The sequence below is a fragment of the Chrysoperla carnea genome, chromosome 3 (genome assembly GCF_905475395.1).
Source record: "Chrysoperla carnea chromosome 3, inChrCarn1.1, whole genome shotgun sequence".
Lineage (NCBI taxonomy): Eukaryota > Metazoa > Arthropoda > Insecta > Neuroptera > Chrysopidae > Chrysoperla > Chrysoperla carnea.
In genome coordinates this window covers 52,661,248-52,688,858 of record NC_058339.1, presented here as the reverse complement: position 1 = coordinate 52,688,858, position 27,611 = coordinate 52,661,248, and the positions used below count along the sequence as shown (strand labels likewise).

The 27,611-nt window shown below is 31.4% G+C and overlaps 1 protein-coding gene across 1 annotated transcript; it reads left to right on the top strand.

Moving 5' to 3' along the window:
* Positions 1 to 54: 54 nt before the first annotated feature.
* On the top strand, positions 55 to 27,511 carry LOC123296103 (dynein axonemal heavy chain 3). The gene is given in 51 exon segments (XM_044877564.1): positions 55 to 301; positions 364 to 545; positions 968 to 1,122; positions 1,190 to 1,325; positions 1,643 to 1,688; positions 1,991 to 2,168; positions 2,919 to 3,246; positions 3,320 to 3,524; positions 3,947 to 4,161; positions 5,309 to 5,499; positions 5,767 to 5,954; positions 6,211 to 6,473; positions 6,551 to 6,708; positions 7,560 to 7,979; positions 8,044 to 8,221; positions 8,862 to 9,326; positions 9,732 to 10,050; positions 10,465 to 10,678; positions 10,734 to 10,902; positions 10,965 to 11,158; positions 11,228 to 11,356; positions 11,417 to 11,618; positions 11,681 to 11,911; positions 12,413 to 12,724; positions 12,943 to 13,218; positions 13,428 to 13,757; positions 13,840 to 14,046; positions 14,108 to 14,320; positions 14,540 to 14,725; positions 14,811 to 15,037; positions 15,319 to 15,493; positions 15,873 to 16,106; positions 16,186 to 16,425; positions 16,486 to 16,646; positions 17,073 to 17,499; positions 18,011 to 18,396; positions 18,459 to 18,967; positions 19,367 to 19,528; positions 19,595 to 19,902; positions 20,419 to 21,009; positions 21,422 to 21,558; positions 21,627 to 21,801; positions 22,256 to 22,462; positions 22,536 to 22,743; positions 23,012 to 23,262; positions 23,503 to 23,660; positions 23,720 to 23,879; positions 24,046 to 24,256; positions 24,634 to 24,892; positions 24,954 to 25,164; positions 27,215 to 27,511. Coding segments are annotated over 51 exon segments (12,231 nt in total).
* The last annotated feature ends 100 nt before the right edge of the window (positions 27,512 to 27,611 follow it).

Here is a 27,611-nt window from a genome sequence, read left to right as displayed (position 1 = left end):
GAAAAGTTTTTTTTTTTAAACATACACTTTATTTTTTTGGTAATTTTTTAAACAATGGCTAATAAAGATATATCGGAACCAGAGGTACTTCCGTTACCCGATTCTCCAACGTGTAAACGAAAAAAATTACCACAACTACCGTGGTTGCCGTACGCTGGCTGCGAGACTGAACCTCAACCATCGTTTGCAGTTGGAAGAGCTTATAAAAATGCACAATATCAACAATTGTTTGCTTCAAAGAAAACATGGACAAAAGCAGTTCCTTTTAAAAATACTTTAGAATATCCGACACCTTCGCCTGGTATAGTTATTTCAATTCGAATCGAATTTTTTAGGATTTATTTTGATAATCGAATGTTTTAGGAAATTCATATACACCATGTGCTCATAGCATGAAAATATCACCATCAGCTCAAAAAATTAAGAAAAAGAAATATCCTTCGCCAATAGGACCCGATGGTGAACTTCAGTATCCTCCACCACGAAGTATATACTATACGAAAATAGAAAATGAGCGCCTGGCGAAAATTGATGCCGAGAAAAAGGTGATTTTATCTTTCAGAAGAAATAAAACATTAACTTTAATTAGACAAAAAGTGTTGAGTAGATTTGCAACTTAATACCTCATACTAATGAATTCGCCTGTAGTTGCGTTTTAATCCGAATTGAATCGACATCGGATTTGATTCGGATCTTCGGATTTCTTTAATAATCAACTCAGACTTTAAACGACAGAAGATAAAACAACACTGTATTTTAAAAAGTTGTTCTTCATAAAAAAGTTAATATTTTAAACATTTTTTCGAAAGCAAAATACTTTTAGGGAAAATGCTGGGACAAAAGTTGTGAAAAAAATTATTTTAAGCTTTGTAACAAAAAAAATCTTTTCCAAACAATGTATTGCCGTATCTAATCGCTACGGAATCTCTGAGGATAATGAAAAACCGAAAGTATTTTTTCATTACAGGCAAATTTAGGTGGTTCCATAGACTTACGAGATTTGCTTACAGGAAAGTACAATGAAAGAATGGCAAAATTAGCTGAAGAAAAAGCAAAACGAATTGAACGATCTAAAAAAAGAAAATTAGATAAAGAATTAAAATTAGAAATGGAGAGACAAAAGTTAGTGTAATATTTCCATCATTTTATTAGCTGATGAAAAAATAATCAATATGTTTAATGTACACAGACTTATAGCATTGCGACAAGATCCTTTACCTGTTCACCCTGATGAGCAACGAAGAAAACTTTTAGAAGAAACTGAAAAGGATCAACAAAGATTCATTAGACCAGAAGATATCGAAAAAATTAATTATTTTATATCGGTAAATACATTTAAGTATTTTGGCTTGGGAAAAAATCCTGGTACCCTGGTGGAAAAGTATTTGAAGAAATAATAAATCTTATTAAGTCTTAGAAAAATTTTTAGGAACTTCGAAAAATCTTAGGAACTCTGAATAACTCTGAATTTCTCAACGTTTTTGGGCTAGTCTAATTCAGAGTTATTCAGAGTAGTCCAAAAACGTTAAGAAATTCAGAGTTATTCAGAGTTCTTAAGAATTTTTCAGAGTTTCTAAGACTTTTGCAGAGTTTTCTAAGACTTATTAAGACTTATTCTTTCTTCAAATATTTTTTCCAACAGGGTACGTCCATGATTATTTACTTATATCGGTCAGGTGGAATTATGTGTAACGCCTCTTATACCACTCTCAGGAATTTGGGAGCATAAGTTATAGTCTTTAAAACCCACAACCTTTCTTTTGGTTAATAATGTAACAAAAAAAAAATTATTCTGTTTAATTTTAGTCTATTGATACCGATTATATAGAACCATTCAATGAAAAATGGTTTGAAATGATAAATAATTTGGTACCAATAAAATTAAGAAGCCATTGGGAATTTAAATTTTTCTATGAGAAATTCGTGGAAGAAGTGTATGAAAATTATAACAGCGCATTGAAAAAAGTTTTATTTCGATATATTATTGAAGATATGACTGAACGTAAACGTCTTGGTATCATTACAATACCTCCTGAATGGGGACCAATTACAATTCGAGCTCCAATTCCTTGGCATGCAACTGCTACAGTATCAAAAAATTTAATGTTACATAATTTATTTTTATGTCATGCTACACAAATTATGATTCGAAAGTTATGGCATGATTTGTGAGTAAAATTTCTTTTAATATATAAATAAATGTAAAGGGATGTGCCTTATTTTATGCGACAACATGTTAGAAACTACATATGGTCAAATGGAACCAATGTATGCATTTAAAAATATTTTGCCTATTTCGAAATAATGAAATTTTTGCATATAGAGTAAATTTTTGAAAAGTTGAGTAATTTTTGAGATATCGTTTAAAAGGCTGAATCTAATCGTCAAATGAGTTTTTGAATCTATGTTATCCTAAATAATTCACAGATAAGAAAATTTGGTTGATTTTACCAATGAAAACATATAGGTTCAACTGAAGAAATTGCTCTGGAATTTCACATCTCGAATACGACTTTAGTCATTATCTCAGAAACTACTATAGTCCGGTTGTCAAAGGAGTCCTTGGACAACCTTTTTTATTTTTTGAGTCAAAAATATTCTAGAAAATGATTTTTATCCCAATCAGAGGCCAAAAATTTGTCCGATTTTTTAATTCTCCTAAGGGGTTTTAATTTACTGTCTATGGGTGAATTGCTGCTTAGATGTACGTGAAATTTCGAATACATCAACTTTCAAAAACCTTCACTTATTTTAACAAATAATTTTCGATTTTCCCTAAAAAAATACTAATTACAAAATTTTTGCTCCATTTTCTATAAGAAATTGCACACATGCAAATCTAAATTGCCTTACCACAAGAAAGTGAAAGTTAGAAAATGTTTTCTTCTCTTTTTCTCGTTTACTTTTTTTTCTTTTAGATATAACGACATGTTAATTATTGACATTAATGAAATCAATCAAGACAAAACCCTTTTCCCAGTAAATCCAAGAAAATTTATGGAGAAAATAAAACAATGTTGTGCTGAAAAAAGACGTAAACTTGAATTTGAGTGGATACCAGCTGTAGCCAATATTCTTGCAAATATGAAAAACACTTGGGAAAAGTTCGTACCATTGACTCAACATGAAGACACTGGTCTTATTCAACGATTTTTTGAAAGTATTGCCTCGTTAATGTCGAAACAATTACGTGAATTAGTACTTCAAAGTGTTCTGCATTTAAAAGATTATTTATTAAAATTTCAAGTAAAAATAATCGCTTGATCGAAATATTTTTTATATAAGCAAATTTTTTTTACAAAAAAAAAACGTTTTTTAGGGAGGAAATGCTTTTGAAGAATTTGATTTTTTAGCATTTTCAAATTTACCAATGTTAGAAATAAGTATTATTCCTACAGAAGGGACGACTGAACTAAAATTTGATCCAAGTTTAGATGAAATTAAGAGAATATTACAAGAAGTGTTTCATGATATAATAGAAGTAAATCATGATCTACCACGTGTAGACAAAGTAATGTTTCCAGGTAAAACGAAAGTGAGAATCGTGAGTTTCGAATATATTCAAAAAGTGATCATAATCGATTATCAATACAGTTGTATGTGTATATTTTCTTGGCTGATATAAAATTGTATGGTTGTTTTACACCTGTTTCACGCGGAAACCACAGCTAGTTACTAAGTTCCTGATGATCAAATTAATCTTAATAATGAGTGTCTACTCGAATAAACTTCAAGAAATTCATTTAATTCGGGCAGTAAAAAAACTCTCCAAAAGTATGATTACTGCCTGAAAGTCGATTTTATAATCACTTACCGATTAGTTACTATTAGGCACGTGACTTTTTGAGAGAAATATTCTAAGGATTATTACGCACTATTAGCCAACACCACTGGTCCAAACTTATCTTAATTTCAAATCATGTTTTCTTATTATAATTTTTTATAGAGTTCAGTGAATATAATTTATCTATACACAGCGTAAAACCTGATGAAAAAGAAATAATCGACCATATAAATGAAGCTTGTGATGTTTTGGATTCAAATCGACCAGGTCCTTATAAATATTTGGAACATTTTCAAAAATATTTTTATATTTTAAATGGAACAGCGAAAAAGGAGTTGGAAGAATTTTTTAAGCAGCAACCATTTCCTTATCTCAAAGTAGGTTTTGTAGACATATCCTAAGCCTAGATTTCTTATATAAAAATATTTTGACTGGCTCTATGAATTCGTTCGCTATCAGCGAACGTATTAACTTTTAATATAATAATCTGATTCAATAAATTTTATTTTAAGCTATGTAGTTTAAAATAAAGGTATAATTGATAGGGAAGTAAAAATAGTCAAACATTTCAAAACATTTTTAAAAGTTTGCTTCTTTTGGTATTTGCACATAGTTTTGCCCAATCACTACCTACCAATAGGCAACTACAGCCCGGGAGTGGGCTTCGGCATGCAATATTTTCTTGGGCATCCTTTCTTTCTCCATTGTTTGCACATGTCCGAACCATCTGAGCGTCTGTGATTTAATGAACTTCACAATATTTTCTTCCTTCAGGATATTCTGGATTTTTCTGTTGATATGCGCCATTCTTCCTCGTTTACTCGGATTGCACCATATATCCTTCTATGATATATGGATATCCTTCTTATGATTTTTAGTTTAAATCTTCTTATTTTCTCCTGGTCTTCTTCAGGAATCAGGGTATAGTAAATAGTCAGTTTGGTCTTGTGTGAGATTAGTTTGTTCTTCAGGAGAATTAGATTTGCAAAGTTGCCCTATTTCCAATTTGCAAATTTTCTCTGACGGCGGCACTCATTCTCTCCTCGTTCTTCACCTGTCCTCCAAGATATTTGAATTGCGTTACCGCTTTATAAACTTCATCATCTATGACTAGATCTTCCATTGTCCTCCGGCCTTGTGAGGCTATCTTCATGGATACAGTCTTGTCTTCGTTTATCGGAGTTCCAATTAACTTGTTTTCGGTGCAAGCGAAGATACCAACGCCATCAGCATATGCGCGTATTTGTGATGACTTATAGAATATTGTTCCCTTCTGAACAGTGTCTTTAATAGCTTTGTGTAGCGCAATAATGAAGAGTTTAATAGTTTTGCCCTATAACTGTATTAATTTTTGTCCTTAAATCGATCTTAAGAAGAATTATGGAAAAATTGAAACTTCAAATAATATAGGAAATGGGATAAATCTTTAAAAGTTTACTATATACCTATCTTCATTCTTGTATATTATTTTTACCTTTTGTACTGGCAATGAACATAAAAGTTTATTTTTATTTTTCTTAACAGGATTTTGCGAAACTTGTAGATGCTTATAATGCAAAACTCGATGAACTACACGATTTGCCGAAAGAAATTCCTTTGAATTTTATTATGCTTAATTGTCAAACCATCAACAAAACGTTATATGACATGATACACGATTTGAAAATGGATATTATTAATTATTTTATCAAAGAAAATCGTGAAAATAATAGAGAGTAAGTTTTACTACCATATTATAATCTTTTCCATAAGGTCTCCATGAACGCAATCAGGGAATTTATTTTGAATTTAATTCGTTCCGATTGAGTTCGTGAATGAAAATACTTTCACGATATTCAATCCAAAAGGCGAAGGTTTATAAAATTAACAATTACTTAAGAATATCGCTGTACACTTTTCAACAGATCTGTTATTGTAAGCATGTGAATCGCTAAATAATTTAAAAATTATTAATAATAATTATTATTTGTTAATTGTTCTAGAATTTGTAAAACTTTTGATATTATATCAGAAACTGTGAATAAGGTACCAAATACCACGGCAGAACTTGTAACATTAATGAATTTTCTTCAAGAAAGTCGTGATGCTACGCTATTTGATCTTAAGGCAAAGATTAATTCAGTTACTGCTGAACTGGTTTTATTTCTAATGAAATACGCATTATTAGAAGGTACAATTTTGTTCACATTCATCTCAGTAGCTAGTATGAGTAATCATCTTATTCATGGAAAATATATCTTCCTATTCTTCATAAATAATTCGAAAAAAATCGGACGCAAGTTTATTTCATAGATTTGTACAAGAGAAAAAAAATTAGATCATAATGTATTTTCTCGACTTGTTCATTTACAAGAAAAATAAACGTCCTTTGGCTTGCAATTCATAATGATTTGTATATTAAAAAAATTATTACTTATTTTAATTAGCTGACGACATCCGATTGAATTCACGAACTTTTGTATGGCCAAGTGATTTAGAAGAAGTTATAGATTTAGCAAATACTCGATTGACAGAAAGACGGGAAATAGTAGAGGGTGTATTAAGACATAGGCGAACAGCATATGAGGCCCGAATAAAAGAGGACCAAATATCATTAGAATTATTTAAAAAGAAAGATCCACCTGTTTTGGGTATAGATGAAATGGTTCCTGCTGTTGAAGAATTAGACGAACTTATGGAACGTATTCGAGTAAGCTCGGATCGAATCAAAGTTTATTTAATTGTTTGTTCAATTTTTATTCACTAATTGACTTTTATTTCTTAAAGGAAGATAAGATAGAAGGCGATGCTATTAACGAAGAGGAAACTTTATTGGACTTAGATGTTTCACCATTTTTGATACTTAATTCTTTAATAACTGGAATTGAACCATTTGATAAACTATGGCACACGACCATTGATTTTACTACTAAATATGAAACTTGGTAAATATTTTAGTTTAGCAAAATTATATAAACTAATTGAACATGTAATTAAGCATTTTGATCGTTGTTCCAATCTCGCAATTTGAGCAAATTTTATCGAAATTTAATTTCCATAAGACTAGTGCGGGGACCTTTTAAAATAAAGGATACATTAAAAACATGTAGAAACCTATCCTAACCGATCGAGCTTTCTTTTTGAACTTTTTTTCTACTAGCCTAGCCCGCCCGATTCGTTCGAGCGGGCGATTCGGCGAACTCACTAATACCCCCATGCATAACACTCTAAATACAGTCCAGCGAAGCGGGCGGTTAACTGCTCTCTTTATGAATCACTTTATAATCAGATTCTAAAGCTGTCATTAAAATCCATTTAGTAGTTTTCGAAATCTTCCAGCGAAATGGGCCAGTAACTTAGCTAGCACGTGATGGTGTACATAGCCTATAGGCTTCCCCGATAAATGAGTTATGCAACACTAAACGAATTTTTCAATCAGTTCCTGAGATTAGCGCGTTTATCCAAACAAACTCTTAAGCTTTATAAAATTAGCTAAAATTAAGCTTAATAATTCCAATATATAGGTATGGTATGAGATATTTTTGGGAGAACGAAAACTTTTTATTGATAACTTTGAACGATATATTTAAACAATATACTTCAGAAAACATGTTAAAATTCACCATGTTCGAACTTTTGCCCAAATGTTTCTCAGAACTTGTAAAACAATGCATCTCATCATTACCCTATTTCACCTATTCTAGCCTAGTATGACAAAAAGCACGGCTTATACCCTAGTAAAAAAAATTTCTGGTTCTTATACTAAAAATAAATAATCCCATTCTATTGAATTTAGGTACTATCAACCATACATTTCATTCGATGCTATGGCTGTAGCTGATGAAGTTGAAACTATGTGGCGTACACTATACAAACTAACGAAAACAATAACAGATTGTCCTGGTGCGCGTCGAATAGCCGATGTGATGCGTGGTCGTGTAGAAAAATTTCGGCAATTTGTACCAATATTTGCTATTGTTTGTAATAAAGGTTTGCGGGAACGTCATTGGGAATTAATGTCTGAAGTGGTTGGTGTCAAACTTGAACCCAAACCTGATCAAACGTTAGCTCAAATGGTAGAATATGGTCTTGTGAGGCATATACCTGCCTTAGAAGAAATTACTGCATCTGCTACTAAAGAATTTGCTCTTGAACATAATTTACATAAGATGAAAAACGAATGGGAAAATGTGGAATTTAATATTGCACCATACCGGTAATTTTTTACGTTTTATAACTAGCTAAATTTTGGTTTAAAATAATTGTTATTTATTTTTAAGGGATACTGGAACGTATATTTTACAATCAGTTGATGATATTCAACAATTATTGGACGACAACATATTAAAAGCTCAAACAATGAGAGGTTCGCCAAATATAAAAGCTATTGAAGAAGAAATGACCGCTTGGGAAGAAAAACTTATATCAATGCAGGATATTATTGATGCTTGGTTATTGGTAAGTTATGTTTACAAATACTCAATAACTTCAGTATTTGAAAAATTTCTATGTTCTGTTGTTAGACCTGAAGATAGAAAAAATTTATAATTTTAAAGGATCGAGAACTCGAAAAAATGAGGGATAAATTTCCATTTGCAAGATATACGCTGTTATAATTTTAATTTCATAGTGATTGAATAAGTTAGTCTAGTAGTCTTGGCCTAAATTTTGGTCTTGGCCTACAAGTAATTTAGTCTTGATAATGATCTTGATGTTGCAAGTCTTGCGAGACCAAGGCCAACATTGCAAGACCAAGATTAAATGCTTGAAAGAATGAAGGTGGATATCGTGACTAGACAACTTGGAGTGTGGCCAAGTAAGATTGAAGGTGGACCTTGTGTTAAAAGTTTTTTATGATGATCTCACGATACCACCTTGCAGACCTTCGGTTGGTAGGAACGAGGAAAACGTGGGAAATTGCTTTATTTCATTACAGATGACTTCCTTTTTCAAGTCTTTGGTATCTTGAAATCTATTTTTTTCTATTGAAAGTTTATTTTTAAACGATTTCCGGCTGTAGAATACTCTTAATATATTTTTAAGATTAAAACTCTATGTATACCCATGCAATCTTTTAAATTTTTACTGAAACTTTTAGTGCCAGTCAACATGGATGTATTTAGAACCCATATTTGGTTCAGAAGATATAATGCGTCAAATGCCTGGCGAAGCTCGTAATTTTAAAACAGTGGATAAAGCATGGCGAACAATTATGACACATACAATCCACGATCCTCACGTATTAATTGCAACAGAAATGCCAAATATGTTACAAACATTACGTGATAATAATGCATTCTTAGAAGAAGTACAAAAAGGATTGAATGATTACTTAGAAAAGAAACGATTATTTTTCCCAAGATTCTTCTTTTTATCAAATGATGAATTATTGGAAATTCTATCTGAAACAAAAGATCCATTACGTGTACAACCACATCTTAAAAAATGTTTCGAGGGTATTTATAAACTCAATTTCACCGAGGATGAAATTGTTACTGGCATGATATCCGCAAATGGTGAACAAGTTCCATTTGTTGGACAAATTGTACCAGCTGAAGCAAAGGTATAGGTTTTATTTCAAAAATAATACTTTTTCAAACCTTTTAAGAAAAATGGATTTCTTTGGAATTAAATGAAAAACGTTCTTAATTAAAGAAAATAAATCTCAAAAACATACATTTTAGAATTTAAAATTTGAAAGTCTTTCCAAATATACATGTTCATTGTTTTTCATATTTTACGTAAATATTGCCCGAAGTTTATCGAAATTGTATAAATTTAGTTCCCTTTCAACTATAAATTCTGTGAGAAATTAAAGGTAGCGAGGCTATAATTGATTGGAGGTACTGGGATCTTAATATTGGGGACACTTAATATTGGGGATCAAGGTTTTTTTATTTTTTTGGTGTATTTTTTGTAATTTTCATTTTTAATTACACCAAGTTTGTTTTGAATCAATCTATTCTAGGGTATGGTAGAAAAATGGTTATGTCAAGTTGAAGCATCAATGTTGAAATCAATGCGAGTTATTATTTGTGACTGTATAAAAGGTTACGGTACTACCGAGAGAGCTGAATGGATTCCAGCATGGCCTGGTCAAATAATTCTATGTGTTGATATGATTCAATGGACATCAGATGCAACAATTGCTATTGAAAATAATTATTTACCCTCATTTTATGAAGAATGCGAAGAAAATATTGCTGTGTGTGTCAAATTGATTACAACAAAATTGAAACCATATGTAGCGATAACAGTTGAATCTATGATAGTTATAGATGTCCATGGTTGGTTTTGCTTACACAAAGACTTAAGGATTAGGGCAAGTTTATGTTTTAGCAATGCATTTGATCAAAGGCAGAAATTTGAGTAGCTATTATTAGCTTCCTCTTCCTTAAATTTATTTGGAAAGGGGAAGGGAGTAGGTGTATTTAGAACATGGAAATATCGCTTTTTCTGTAATGTGGGAAGCTTTTCCTGTAATCTTTGAAGAAAAAATCTAATCTTTTTAGCAAGTGTACAGGCGCGATTCAAGAGCCAAGTGGCTAGTAGCCGCTTTCTAATCTGAAAAAAGCCTTACGGTTGAGAGCGCAACTTAAGCAACAGTCACTAAAATTCCTGTCTTTAATTAAATGAGTTACCAAAGTGTAAACTGCCCTTCAATCAACAAAACCAAATTGCTAATTGGATACATTTTGTAGCTAGAGATATAGTAAAAATCATGATTGAAAAAGATGTATCAGAAGTAACGGCTTTTGATTGGATTGCACAAATGCGTTATTATTGGAGAGGTGGGGAAGGTGCAGACGGCAATGTAGGAGTCGCAATGATAACAACAGAAATAATGTTTGGAATGGAATATTTGGGAAACTATTTTCGCCTAGTTGCTACACCATTAACAGATAGATGTTTCAGGTAAACTGGCTTAATCTCAATAATTTGAATTTGTTTGAAAAATTTCAAATTTTAGAACTCTTATGGGTGCATTAAAGTTGAATTTGGGTGGTGCCCCTGAGGGGCCTGCAGGTACAGGTAAAACCGAAACCTGTAAAGATTTAGCAAAAGCGGTCGCCAAGAAATGTGTGGTTTTTAATTGTTCAGATGGCTTGGATTACAAAGCGCTTGGCAAATTTTTCAAGGTATATTGTAGGGTATACAAATAATACGTAACCATGAAAAACTAATTTTTTTTATTAAACAGGGATTAGCTCAGTCTGGATCTTGGGCATGCTTCGATGAATTTAATCGAATTGAACTAGAAGTACTTAGTGTAGTCGCTCAACAAATTTTAAGTATTCAATTAGCTATTGCTCAAAAATTAAAACGGTTTGTATTTGAAGGAACTGATATTTCGTTGGATCCCACGTGCACTGTTTTCATAACTATGAATCCAGGGTAAGATACGAAATAAAAAATGCAGTGTATGTACATTGCTCATAACGATTCTTCGCTTATATTCCACAGATACGCTGGTCGACAAGAATTGCCAGATAATTTAAAAGTACTATTTCGAACTGTTGCTATGATGGTTCCAGATTATGCATTAATAGGAGAAATTACATTATACTCTTGCGGATTTACAAATGCTCAGATGTAAGAATATTTTTCAATTATAATGTTCATAAATTTTCATTTAGGAAATAATATTTTCAGTTTAGCTCAAAAAATCGTCCATACTTATAAATTATGCAGTGAACAATTATCGTCCCAAAATCATTACGATTATGGAATGAGAGCAGTAAAATCTGTTCTATTAGCAGCTGGTGCCTTAAAGCGTGCATTTCCAACACAAGATGAGTCTGAACTTTTACTTCGTGCTATCATAGATGTTAATTTACCAAAGTTTTTGGCGGAGGTAATTTAATGATAAAATTAAAGGTTGTTAAATACTGTGTAATATAATAAACTTTTTCTCAGGATGTTCCACTTTTTGAAGGAATAATATCTGATTTATTCCCTGGCGTAATTTGTCCACAACCAGATAGAGATGAACTTTTAGTACACATACATACTGTATTAAAACAACGAAACTTGCAAGCTACTGATTGGTATGTTTTGAAAATAATTCAAATATACGAAATGATTTTAGTAAGACATGGTTTAATGGTCGTTGGAGAGCCTTTAGGTGGTAAAACCTGTGCATATCAGGTAATAACGAACATCTTGCACAAATAAGAACAGAGAAAGTAATAGATTAGATTTAATTGTTGGTCTATTGTAAGGTCTCTCTAGAAGTAGCAAACTCCCGGGAGAAATGAGAGAGATCCGCCTATTTTTGCGTACTCACTTTTTTAACATTTAGCTTGAAGCTATTTGTCTCTTTTGAATCCCCATCCCTCTAGTCAGATTTATGAGTCATTCAGAAAATTTTATTTCATTATTATAGAGCTTCTATTCAATCATTTTACTCCTTGTTGCACTCACATAAGTAGTAGTTTACGATTTTCTATTTCTGAAAGTCGATTACACATTTTCGATTAAACATTTACCTTCTATCCTTCGGCTTAAACATTTATTTGCCTTTTAGAATCTTCATCACCGTTTCTGAGTAGGTATGAGGTCTATTTTATTATTTATGTCCCTGATGAAATTTATTTTATTCCTAACTCTACAATGTACGATTTTTAATACATAAAATTTTCAATATAGTCATTGGCAGAAGCACTCGCTTTATTAGGAGCAGATAAAAAAGCTAGAATGAAAGAGAATCGTGCTTTATATCGTATTATAAATCCAAAAGCAATTAGCATGGGTTTCTTGTATGGTTCCTTTGATCCAGTTTCACATGAATGGACCGATGGTGTTTTGGCAAATACATTCAGAGATTATGCTAATGCTGCAACACTAGATCGTAAATGGATTTTGTTTGATGGTCCAGTAGATGCTGTATGGATAGAAAATATGAACACTGTTTTAGATGATAACAAAAAATTATGTTTAATGTCCGGCGAAATTATTCAGGTATATTTACAGCAAAACATAAAAATGATTCAAGTAATCAAATTAAAATCAGCATTTGGTAAAGATTAAAATTCCATACATGATTTAATTTTTGTGGAAATTATTATTTTGAAATCCAACTTATAATTCAGAAAAGAGTTAAATATTTGAATCATAATTTTTTTTTAGTTTTTTAATAGCAACTCTAAAATGAAATTCCATTTTTTTTCCCACAATAGATGTCTGATTCAATGAATTTAATATTTGAGCCAGCTGATTTGGAACAAGCATCCCCTGCGACTGTATCACGCTGTGGAATGATATATTTGGAACCATCACAATTAGGATGGGAGCCATTTAGAGATTCGTATATAAATGTCATTAAAGACAAATTAATACCTGAACAAATTGAAATAGTTATTGAATTATTAAATTGGCTTGTACCAGCTGTCATTGAATTTATTTGGAATCATTGTAGGAGATTTATTGATTCATCTGAAATGCATTTATTTCAGGTACACTTTATAGTAGGTATTAGAATAACTATTCCTAATTATCTGGATTTTCTCAGCAAGGAACTAGATATTTCCGTCATATGCAAAATGACAAAAGTATTTCTTTCACTAAGACGATGATCTAACATCTTTCGAAAATAGGAATGGTTGTTCAGAAACATCTTTGTCAGTGTAATCCAAACATTTTAGGTTTCCATATCTTATTACAGTCATTTGGACGCATTTTTTCCATGCTGATGGAGGGAGAAACACAAGTCAGTACAGTATACGTTCAATGCATATTACTATTTGCGGTAGTATGGGGTTTTGGTTGCACATTAAACAATGAAAGTAGAATTTTATTTGATGATTTCTTTAGAAAAATGATAAATGGTGATGATAAAAACTATCCAAAGCCAAAGATGTTTAAATTAGCGAAAAATCAAGTATTTCCTGATAGAAATCTTGTATTTGATTGGTGCTACGATAAAAAGAATAATGGTACGTGGATTTCATGGTTAGACGTATTTCCACCAGAAGTTTTAAATCCTAAAGCTAAGGCAAGTGTCTTTTATACAGCATTTGGCTCACAGTAAGCTAAAAATAAAATCAACTTAATTTTGGTAATTTTGATTTCTTTAGGTATCCGAATTACTTATTCAGACTAATGAATCAGCATGCCAAAAATTTTTCTTGGAAAGATTTACTAAGCAAAAAGTACCGTTATTATTTTGTGGACCAACTGGTACAGGAAAATCAGCGCTTGTTTTAAATTATTTATTAAACTTACCCAAAGAAAAATGGCTAGCTACTGTTTTGAACTTTTCGGCAAGAACTTCTGCACAAATAGTAACATAATTTGAGAGATATTTTTTCATTCTGTTTCTGTAAACCAATATCTCACTTTCAGACTCAAGATATAGTAATGTCTAAATTGGATCGACGGCGTAAAGGAGTGTATGGTCCATCTATGGGAAAATTATGTATTTTATTCGTTGATGATTTAGGCATGCCTCAAAAAGAAACATATGGAGCACAACCACCAATCGAATTGCTAAGACAATGGATAGACCATGGTTACTGGTTTGATAAGGATACTACTATATTGCAATTGATTGATATTGTTAGTTAAATCGTTCCAATTTTTCTCACCAAAAGAGTCAGTAAAATTTTGGGTAATCAAAATCAAAAGAGCTGCAACAACTACTATTCTCCATCCTTTGAATGCGGCTGCAAATATGACTTTAAAAAGTCAGTTTAACTACCCAAAAGTTTACTAGCTCTTAGTTTATTTTACTTTCACTTTTAAACCTCGATTCTGAAATTTTTTTGATTTTTTTAGCTATTTGTATCAGCAATGGGACCACCGGGTGGTGGAGCTAATATGGTTACATCTCGATTTACACGACATCTCTTTATTTGTTGCACAGATTCATTCCAGGATGCCACTTTAACAAAAATATTTACTTCAATATTGGATTGGCATTTTGCCAAAGGCTATGAATCGAGTATATGCCTGTTATCCAAAGTAATACTTTTTATTCATCAGATTAGGAAAAAATCGGATCATTTTAGCATATAACTTAATTATATTTAATGGATACTTTTTTTAGGGCTGTGTTGGGGCAACAATGGAAGTGTTTAGAGAAGCGACTTTAAATTTCTTACCTACTCCAGCAAAGTCTCATTACACATTCTCTTTACGAGATTTTTCCAGGGTAATAGGAGGTTGTTTATTACTCCCTGCAGCTCGCTTAAAAGAACAAGAAAAATTAGTTCGTTTATGGACACATGAAACCTATAGAGTGTTCAACGATCGTCTCGTCGATCAAAAAGACAGGTTTTTATGACAGTTATCGATCTACTAAAAATGAAATGTACAGTTAAGAGTTCAGTCATTTAATACGGTCAGAAATTATATCTTCAATATTAATGCAATGTTAAGCGCTCATGTCTTTGATACTTTGTTTCAATTGACTTGAAGAAATATCAATTTGCATATATAAGATAGAAAAGAGACACTTCATTTTTGGCATGATCGCTATTATGACTCTTTTATCACATTCACAAAGCGAGGCAGTTTAAATATAGTTTTGGCACTAAATTCTCTGTCTTTTATAGAGATCTGCTATTTAAGATAGTTTATGCAGCAACATATCAAAACTTTCGCATTCATCTGCATAAAGCGTTAGAAAATATAATACCAGAAGATGAAACATTATCCGGAGAGCATATTCGAATGTTATTGTTTGGAAATTATGGAGTTGCTGACGCTGATGTTAAAATATACGATGAGGTCTGACATTACTAGCCAGAATTATTCTAATATGACAAATTTTTGGATCTTTGTTTTGCAAATAATATTCGTAACTGACATGTTATTTAAAGCCTTTCTCAAAGCCTTTGACTCAACAAATTGGGAAAGAATCTTCACTTTACACCCTAATGAAATCACTTGTTTTGTATACCAAGCAAAATTAAGTTCTTCTGTGAAACGGATACAGGTTCTTCTGTGAAATATTCTTCTGCGAAACAAATGATTTCGCTTAACGATATAATGCCATGAATGTACAATACTATTTAAGAAACAAAATCCTAAAACTATTTTAAATAGCTTAGAATTATTTTAACTTTTATTATGGTTAACTTACATATAAAAAAATTAAATATTTCAGATTAATTACGAAAGTTTATCATCTTTAATGGAAGGTTATTTAAAAGAGTACAATATTGTATCAAAAACACCCATGAATTTAGTTTTATTTCAATTTGCTATTGAGCATATTTCAAGAATTTCCCGAGTTTTGTTGCAAGATAATGGACATGCCCTTTTGGTTGGAATCGGGGGGTCTGGTCGACACTCTGCTGTTAAATTAGCTACTATGATGGCTGAATATGTTATATTTACGGTTATTATCTTAAATTTTATCTTGTTCAAATTTTTCATTTTTATTTTAATTATTAAATCAAAATATATTTATTGGTTAGATTGAAATATATCGAATTTATGGAGTAAATGAATGGCGTGAAGACATTAAAAAAGTTTTAATGAAAGCTGGATGTGAAGGGACGCCAGTTACTTTTCTATTTTCAGATGATCAAATTGCTAAAGAATCATTTGTTGAAGATCTTAGTATGATTTTAAATACTGGTGATGTTCCAAATTTGTTCCCATCCGATGAAAAAGTTACTTTACTTGAAAAAATTCAGGCTATTGCTAACAAATTGGTAAACAAACGTATGTTCGAGAAAATTTATTATCATCTTTATAAGATTAATTATTTTTAGGGAAAAAAAGTTGATGCAACACCATTAGCATTATATAATTACTTTATCGAAAGAGTAAAAGGCTCACTTCATATTTGCTTCGCAGCTAGTCCCATTGGTGATGATTTTCGAAATAGACTACGAATGTTTCCATCTTTAATTAATTGTTGTACAATTGATTGGTAACTTAACTCTATGTTAAATATTTTTGTGCAAACAATGTATCAAATAAACTGACAAAATTTTATTTTGTTAGACATATGTATGTCGTTTTTGCAAATCCCTAATTTTTAGACTTAAACGTGCAAATCAGACTACATTGTCCAAATAAATTGCACTTTAAAATGCTTTCAATTACAATTTGATTGCCAATACAAGGCTGTTGGCTTTAATTTGAATGTTTTCATGAACTCTTGGAATACCATAATTCGATGTCTGAATTCACATTAATATTCTGGCATTATTATTTATTAGGGTTCGATCCAAGCCCAGAAATCTTTTTTCAAACAAAAAATTTTAAAACTCAGCTCTGTACCACATTTATAAAAAAAATCATTTCAAAACATTTCTGTTACTAAAACCAATTTTTTTTTTTTGTATGTTTTAAGGTTTACCGCATGGCCCCCAGATGCTTTAGAACTGGTTGCACAATCTTTTATGAATCAAATCAACTTAACTGACGACATTCGCAAAGCGTGTGTAAATATTTGCCAAATGTTTCATATTAGTGTAGAGGAAGCTAGTAAAAAGTTTTTCGAAGAACAGAAAAGAAAAACTTATGTGACGCCAACTTCATATTTAGAATTATTAGGCACTTTCCAAAGTTTACATTCAAAGAGAGTTGATCAGTTAACAACACAGAGAATGAGATATGTTGTGGGTCTTGAAAAATTAGATTTTGCTGCAAGTCAAATATCAATCATGTCCAAAGAATTAACTGACTTGCAGCCTAAGTTAATTGCTGCTTCTGAAACTACTGAAAAATTGATGGTTAAAATTGAAAAAGATACAGCGGTTGTTGAAAAGCAAAAAGAGGTATATAAATACAACATAAGTCTAGATATATACACAACTACAGTTCTGCCGTGTTCCGATGAAAAGATGTATCTTTAGAAGAGCACGATAAAGTTTTAAATAAAAGTCGTTTCTTTGTTATTTATTGTTGATTCGTAACAGCTATTGGCTTTCATAATGATCGAACTCATAGTTTATGGACATTTTTTGCGGGGATTGTTGATGTTGGTGCAGGAAATAAAATTGTGTATCGCGAGGTAACAATATTATTAGTAAAATTCTCTGTACCCCAAGAATGGCAATATTTTAAACCAAAAACATCTTATAATTATCTAGCCAAGCGGGTAGCTAAACAGTTAGTTCTAAATAAACTTCTGTTAATGCTAAGGTGTCAAAAAAACTAATCAAACAGTGTGGTAGACGTCTGAAGGAACTCTTTTCATGTTAGACGTATTTTCACTTTTCGAATTACAAATCAACATTACAACAAAAGTCTTGGATACTATTATTATATTATATTGTGTGCTTACAGATTGTAGGAGCAGATGAAGCAGTTGCAAATGAAGCTGCCGCTGCAGCGCAAGCTATAAAGGATGATTGTGAGTCAGACTTGGCTGAGGCGCTTCCCGCATTAAATGCAGCCAAAGCAGCTTTAGACACCTTAACAGCTAAAGATATTACATTATTAAAATCTATGAAAAGTCCCCCCGCGGCAGTGAAATTGGTCTTAGAAGCAGTATGTGTAATGCAAGGATTAAAGCCAGAAAGGAAACCTGATCCAAGCGGAAGTGGTAAAATGATTGACGATTATTGGGGTGTTTCTATAAAAATGCTTGGAGATTTGAAGTTCTTAGCAATTATTATAGGTTATGATAAAGACAATATCCCTCCAGCAACCATGAAAAGGATTAGAGAAAGGTTTTATAAAATGAGCATCTTTCAGATTCAAAATTTTTAGACATATATCATTTAAATTTTAGGTACATTTCTGATCGAGATTTTGATCCAGAACTTATCAAGAACATATCTACAGCTGCTACAGGTTTATGTCAATGGGTACGAGCTATGGAGATATACGACCGTGTTAATAAAATTGTGGTCCCGAAAAAAGCAAAATTAGAATCGGCTGAAAAGGAATTGCAGGTTCAATTAGATGTATTAAACGCAAAACGAGCTCAATTAAAAGAAGTTTTAGATCAGTTACAAACGCTTAATGATCAATTGGCAGCGGAGAATAAAAATAAGAAAGATCTTGAAGATAATATACAATTATGCTCAGATAAATTAGTACGAGCCGAACAATTAATCGGGGGGCTTGGCGGGGAAAAGAAAAGATGGAGCGAAACTGCTGATGAGTTATTACATACATTGGAAAATGTTGTTGGCGATATATTACTATCAGCTGGAACTGTTGCATATTTGGGACCATTTACTGTTGATTATAGAAATGAGTTAACTGTAAAGTGGAATGAATTGTGTTTAGAGTTAGGTAATACAAGTAAAATTTATAAAATTCAAAAAACCCCCGACAAATTTTTCGAGTACGGAACCCTAAACTCGCATTTGAAACAAATCTAAGAACATTCTCCATTAAATAAAACCAAAAAAATCAAAATCGGTTCATCCGTTTAGGAGTTACGATGCCACAGACAGACAGACAGACACAACACATAGCGATTAAACTTATAACACCCCTGTTTTTAGTTCGGGAATTAAAAATAGGAGAGATTGATTGTATTATATTGTCTAGTGTTGCTGTTAGCAAAAACAACCCAAGGAAGTTGGAATAAGACCAGTGAAACGTTGCAACTGATAATTTACTAAAGTTCAAACAATACTGAGCTTAAACAATAACTGATCTTAATCGCTGATAAAAATTTTCTTTTAGAAATTCCATGCTCTAAGAAATTTTCCATCATTGAAACACTAGGAGAACCAGTGATCATTAGACAGTGGAATATATACGGATTACCCGTTGACGCCTTTTCTGTTTCCAATGGAATCATAGTTTTTAATGCCAGGCGATGGCCTCTAATGATTGATCCACAAGGTAAAAAGAATGAGCTTTACAATATTTGAATAATCTGTTAAATATTGCCTAATTAAAATTCTTTAGGCCAAGCCAATAAATGGATAAAAAATACTGAGAAAGCAAATGGTCTTCGTATAATAAAATTAACCGATTCGAATTACATGAGAACTATGGAAGGTGCAATTCAATATGGCAAACCAATTTTACTAGAAAATATTGCTGAAACAATTGATGCCGTTTTGGAACCTATTTTAGTAAAAAATGTTTACAGAGAGCATGGAATTGATTACCTTCGACTTGGCGAAAATGTTTTGGAGTATTCAAAGGATTTTCGATTTTATATAACTACTTCATTGAGAAATCCCCATTATTTGCCAGAAATTGCAGTCAAGGTATTTTTACAGCAAGATATTTCATAAACAAGAATGCACCTTTACAAATTTTTGTCGTTCCTTGGATCTGATCTTCAAATAATTCAGACTTTACTTCTTTTACCCGTTTATTCACACCTATTATGCAAATGCATCGAAGGAAAATTAACATTATTGAAATAGTGAAGCTTACGTTACTGAAATAATCAAGTATAACACGACGAATTACATACCACAATCATATTTATATATTGGTTCCTACGGACCCAAGACCCACTTGACCTATGTTGCTCACTTACAAACTCATACTCAAATTTTACGCCCTGAGTACTCTTTAAAAATTTCAGTTCGATATATCATTTTCTTTTGGAGTTATCGTGCTGAACACTTATACCAAAATTTTATTTGTAGCATCGTTATTCCTAAGCGTTACAAACTTAGGACTAAACTTAATATGCTCTGATATATTTCATATATAGGATATAAAAATTATAATTATTATTATTTGTTATACAACAGCCCAATTGATTGTTACAGGTAACATTGCTAAATTTCATGATTACACCACAGGGATTACTAGATCAACTACTAGGAATTGTTGTTGCAAAAGAAAGGCCTGATTTAGAAGAGAAAAAAAATGAATTGATTGTAACAAGTGCAAATAATAAAAAATCTCTAAAAGAAATAGAAGATCAAATTTTAATGGTGTTATCGTCCTCGGAGGGCAATATTTTAGAAGACGAAACTGCTATAAAAATATTATCATCAAGTAAAATAGTATCAGAAGATATTCAAGCTAAACAAGTAATAGCTGTTAGTACGGAAAAAGAAATAGATGTTGCTCGAAATGAATATAAACCAATTTCAGTACATTCATCTGTATTATTCTTTTGTATAACCGATTTAGCAAATGTTGATCCAATGTATCAATATTCATTAGTATGGTTTATAAATTTATTCATTCAAGCTATTGCATGCAGTGACAAATCGACAGATATTACAAAACGTATATCTAATTTAAATGATTATTTTACGCAGAGTATCTATAGAAATGTATGCCGGTCATTATTCGAAAAGCACAAATTGGCTTTTTCGTTTGTATTAACAGTTGGAATCTTAAGATCGGAGGTTTGTTTCATTATTTTAACATTGGCATTATACGACCAAAAATGATCAAAATATAGCTATAGCTAAAAATGCAAAACATTCGCCCAAGTGACCAAAAAAGTAGTAATCTTCGCCTCAAAAAGACAGCATTTGCAAGCGGGTATGGCTTACGTACGAGTTTGACTTGCATGAGGGACTTATGGATAGTGTTTGTTATAGTATGTATTGCCCAAAAACCGCAGTAGATGTAAAATGAAGATGATTTAGTAAAGGATATAATTACAGGGTTGATTCAAATCGTCGAAACTTAACTATTGCTTTGCCAAAACCCGATTTCATGTGCAGTAGTACTCATTTGTAGAATTCAACTCATTGTTTCTCAGCTTGATAACTGTTCAAACTACTTAATATATAAAAGATAATTATATTTCAGAAACAAATCGACGAAGACCAGTGGGTATTCTTATTAACAGGAGGTGTGGCTTTAGAAAACCCATTTCCAAATCCGGCAGCACAATGGTTGACAGATAAAGCTTGGGCAGAATGCGTTCGAGCAAGCAAACTAAATGAGTATGACGACATCACTAGGTTGTAAAAAAGAATTAACAAATAATATTACTATTAAATTTTTTTAACAGGTTGGAGAAACTACAAACTTCCATTGAAAAGGATCATAAAAAATGGAAAGAATTTTATGATGTTTCTAATCCTCATCAGATAGATATGCCACCTCCTTTTGATAAATTATCTGGATTAGCAAAATTAATTGCTTTAAGATGTATTCGACCTGATAAAGTAGTACCAGCAGTTAGAGTAAGATTTAAAAACAAAAAAAATGACACTGAAATTTTTATCGAATATGTCTTAAAAATAGCTGTTAAATTTTTTTGAGGAAGTAGTTATATTTCCCTTAATTAGATATTCTTTTCAAAGTTGTTGAGAGTGGCCTGCAGAAAAAGAACTTAGATGGATAAGATATAAACAAAGTGATAGAAAATACAATCATTGTCCATTTCAGTATCTGATGACAACGATTCTAAGTTGAATATTAACATTTTTGAGATTTTAATAATTTCTATTAACGATATAATGCACTACTAATCACTATAAACTACGAATTTTTTAACTTTCTTGAAATTATAATTCGATTCGATAAAAATTTCGTGAAAATATTTGACATCGGCATGCAAGAAAAACTGAATTTCTTGTAAACCGACTATTTCATAAATTATCTCTCATCGATCAATATTCATAATCTGCCTTGCAGTTATATGTCGCAAATATAATGGGACCAATGTATACGGAACCACCTTTGTTTGATCTACAAGCCTGTTATAATGACAGTAACCAGTGTTCACCATTATTGTTTATTTTATCACCCGGATCAGATCCTATGGCAGGTCTCTTGAAATTTGCTAACGATGTTGGTATTCCAAAATCACATATACATACTATTTCCCTTGGCCAAGGACAGGTTTGTGCATTATGATATGTTTAATATCCCAGACATTTCATTTTTGTTTCTTATTATAAACTTCCATTTTAAGGGTCCCATAGCAGCTGGTTTGATCAATGCGGCTATTGCATCCGGGGAATGGGTCGTTTTACAAAATTGTCATTTAGCTCCAAGTTGGATGCGAGAATTGGATCGAATTTGTGATGAAGTAATTGTACCAGAAGCCACACATAAAAAGTTTCGATTGTGGTTAACAAGTTATCCAAGCTCTGATTTCCCTGTTTCTATTTTACAAAATGGTTTGAGATTACCGTATATACTGAGACAATTTTGGAATTTGGATATTACTCTCACTTAGATTAAACTATTTCTATTTTTTCCGAATCTTCTCACTATTTGCTAAAACTAAAATAAATGAGCAATGTTTATAAAGGTATCTGAAAATGATTCAAGCTCGTTTATCGCTGGCTCTGTTTTTTCGAGTAAAATTCAAATTTTCATATTGGAATAAATTTATGTATAAAAATTTCAAATATACTTTTAATTTTTTTTATTTGGCTTTTATAGGGGTCAAGATGACTAACGAAGCACCTAAAGGGCTTAAGCAAAATCTTTTACGATCTTATCAATCAGATCCCATTTCTGACACTGAATGGTTTAATAGTTGTAGTAAATGGCGTGAATGGCAAACAATGCTTTTTGGACTATGTTTTCTTCATGCTGTAGTACAAGAGCGTCGAGCATTTGGACCATTAGGTTGGAATACACCTTATGAATTTAACGAATCTGATTTAAAAATTTGTCAACAACAGCTATTGGTAAGCTTGGTACTCAATAACTAGTTAGTTTACAAGTGTGTATGTTATATTTGTCCCAACGTTTATAGCGATTAACCATATCATTTATTATAATCAATGACTAGTAGTCGATTTGTTCAGTCTCAAAGAGTTGACTAAAACTTTGGCAATTTGACTGAAACTTTGCAAAGACACTATTGAGCTCCGAAGTATAAATATTCTGAGCAGTTTTATACTTTCAATATTTACATTTTTTTACAGATGTTCATGAACGATTATGATGAAGTTCAATTTGATGCCCTTACATATCTAACAGGGGAATGCAATTATGGTGGTCGCGTTACTGACGATAAGGACAGAAGACTTTTAAATTCTCTTTTAAGTAATTTTTACACTCCTGAAATAATCTTAAATTCGAAGTATGCATTTTTCTTAGAATATATATTTCATTCTTTTAACCGCTACATATCTTCATCAGGTTTCAATTATCATCAAGTGGAATATATTATGTTCCATACGATACCACTCGAGAAGGTTGTATTGAGTATATAAAGCAATTGCCAATTGAATCAAATCCTGAAGTATTTGGTTTACATGAAAATGCTGACATTACAAAGGATAATCAAGAAACAGCTCTAGTAAATTACGATTAAACATGGTGTTGATAATATTTTAAGGCTGCGTTATCAAATATATTTAACTAAAAGGCGCTTTTATCTATGCTAAAAACGTGCCTTAAAATAGTGTCAGACAGTTTTAAAAAAATTGCTTGAATAAAATAATAAAACGATCCTTTTTTTTAAGTTGTTACATGTGACATTGGTAACACAAACGCAGATTGGTTCTGGAGGTGGTGGGGGAGCAGATTCAGATACAATCATTATAAATTTATGCAACGATATTATATCGAAAATTCCTTCTGAGTATAAAATTGCAGAGGTTGCTAAAATATATCCAATTTTATATGAAAATTCAATGAATACAGTTTTAAAACAGGTCAATTTAATTTTATATATTTTGATACAACTCAAATCTGTTCGTGGAGACACAGTTAGAGCAAAAGTGCGTGTATAGCAAAAAGAACTCACAAACTTAACAGGCTATGAATTTAAGATATGTAGGACTTCTTCATTGTTTAATACCTCTGAATATATTTTCAAAATTTTTCTTAGATTTATGGGAAGTCTGTTAATTCGTATTCGAATTTATAAATAACAATTCCCCCCAAAATGAATCTCTAAGTTATTTATCGCAAAAAAAAGTTGTCTTTAAATTCGGAACCTTGATTCAACTTCACTCGTATTACTAAAATTTTAGAACATATAATATTGATATTCAAAGACAAAAATTCCATACACTTTGGCTCTATTTCCGCCATATATTCGCGAGAAGAAAGAATTGTACCCATTAAAAAAAATTATAGAGTTAATTAATAATTGCAGGAATTAATCAGATTTAATAAATTAATTCGTGTAATAAAAACATCTTTACAAGATTTGGTAAAAGCTATTAAAGGATTAGTAGTCATGTCATCAGCTCTGGATGAAGCATTTGCTGCTTTAACTGTGGGTCGTGTTCCAGTCAGTTGGTCTTCAAAATCGTACCCATCTCTTAAGCCACTTGGTTCATATGTAGCCGATTTTTTAAGCAGGTTAGATTGCTTTGTCCAACAATTTAGATATCTATGTTTTAAATGCTTTGTATCATTATAGGTTAAGTTTTTTACAAGATTGGATTGATAATGGTCCACCGAATGTTTTTTGGATATCTGGATTCTATTTTACTCAATCATTTTTGACTGGTGTATTGCAAAGCTATGCTAGAAAAGTTCAAATTCCCATAGATATGTTTGATTTCAAATTTTATGTTACAGACCATGAGGTGGAAATGCCATCACAGCCAGAAAGTGGTGTTTACACTCGGGTAATACCAAAATAAAAATATTATTAACCATATTTCTAATATAAACATAAATTTTTATCTTACCATTAAAATGTTCTCGTACAGTGCATTCACGACAAACCGGAAGTATTAACTTCTATTACAGCGTCTACGGTATATAACAGGGTAAGTACCTACGGCTTTTTATTTATTCGTGTGAACGTGTCCTGATTTTTCATTCGAATCGACTCGTTAACCTACTTAAAAAAAGGAAGAGGTTATCAATGCGATTGTAATTTTTTTTTTTTGTTAATGTCATTCATATCTTTCAAATTATTACATGCAGCTCATTTATACAAAGGATGGCGAATCACTTGAACCAGAGGTAAAAATAAAGTTTTAATTTTTTATAATGTAAAGCAATTATCACATGGTCAATAAATATTATCAATATTTGTCTATAGACCTTTTTATTTTAAAAAGTGATTACCTTTTGTTTCGGACAGTTTGTTATAAAACTAATGTGATAAAATCAATAACAAATATCTTGTATCTTTGTTTAACTTATTACTTTCTGCCAGAAATAATAATGCATTTTAATTGAAATGGAAAGGTCTTTTGGCATTATTATTTATCTTGTATGTAAGAATCATAGAGATAATACAGATAGAGAACGTCAGGGGGCTGCTAGCCGGTGGATGCGATATGCGTAGCGGGAGAGAAGACTGCCAGTGAGTTCCACATACTTTTATACGTAATATACTGACTATCCTGTTTAATGAAGATATATGTACATATGATTATGACAATGACACAAGGGAACTTACTGTACACAGGGGTGTATTAAGGACACAAGGGAACTCACTGGCAGCCTTCTTTCTCGCTACACATATCGCATCTACTTACAGGCTAGCGTTCTCTATCTGTATTATCTCTATGGTAAGAATATTGATGGATTGTCAATATCTAAAATACTGATTTTTTAATTAGATGAAATACAAAATATATTTGGTTATACCATTGACATCAGAGTTACATAGACTGAGTGTCAAACGATTTTAAGCGTGCCAATATCTGAGGTAATTGCTTAAGTAAAATCCATTGTAGATTCGTAAAAAAAATGTAAAGTGATACGTGATAAGTATTTTTTTAAGTCAAAAAGCGAAAAAGTTCAGTGAAATCACAATATTTTATGTAAAACATTTTGTGATATGAAAATTTAACATTCAATGTATGTTTTTTTTTTTATAAATGTCCCTATATTCTTTTGATAAATGTATTTTTTTTTTTTTTTTATAAATATCCCTAGCTGACCTAAGCAATTACCTCAGATGTTGGCACGCTTATCTCTGTACGGAAAGATAGGCGATGCTTAGTCTATGTATAACTCGAAAGTCAATGGGTTATACACTACTCTCAAGTAGAGTATAACCAAATAAGATTGTCACATATAATAACATATTGACAAACATTATATATTGATCGTTTACTTGATTTTTATATTGATATTTCAATATTTACAAGCAGCAATTGGAGCAAAAGGAATTTTCAGTTTATATTAAGGCATGTATTAAATCTTAATTAAGACCATCTTTTGCATTAAGGTAGTCTAGCTGTTTGAGCAAATGCGGTGAATGTTCATTTCCTTTTGCGGTAAATGACAGTTCAAAGTCCCTTGATCACAATAAACACAATGTTGGGACCTCTTGCGGGGCAAAAATTTGAATTATTCCATTTTAAAATTGTGAATTTTTACACACTTCTTTATGGAAGAACTCATAATAATGTTAACTATAGAAAAATGAATCGGTAATCGATGTGCATAATCAGATTTTGTTTATGCAATAAAAACATTACCTTACGGCGCTTTCTAAAAAGAAAACATAAACAAACTTTGATTTTTGATTCTTTTACGATATTTTTAGAGCATTTTATTACATTTACGTCATACAAATTGCCTAGTTGACTATATTCACGTGACGGCCGAAAAATTTTAATTGTAAATCTGACTTGTGGGTTATTTTCACACAAAACAATGATTTTTTTTGAGTTATGGATGGACAGTCAATATGTATTATTTGTTTATTTTCAGGGATTATTTTTGGAAGGTGCACGTTGGGATAGAGAAACAAAAGTATTAAGCGAATCCTATCCAAAGATTCTATACGATACAATTCCTGTATTATTATTAGAACCTGTTTTAAAAACGGAATATACAAAACATGATACATATTCATGTCCTGTTTATAAAACAAGTGCACGTAGGGGTGTATTAGCTACAACTGGACATTCATCCAATTTTATTATGTTTGCTGAATTACCAACAGAACATTCCGAAAAACATTGGATACAGAGAGGAGTTGCTAGTTTAAGTCAATTAGATGATTAATTGTATGTAATTTTGAACGAAAATTAATCGAATAAAAAATGTCTAATTTATACTCAATCATATTCTTTGTTATTTCATATTCGACCCACCAAATATTCGT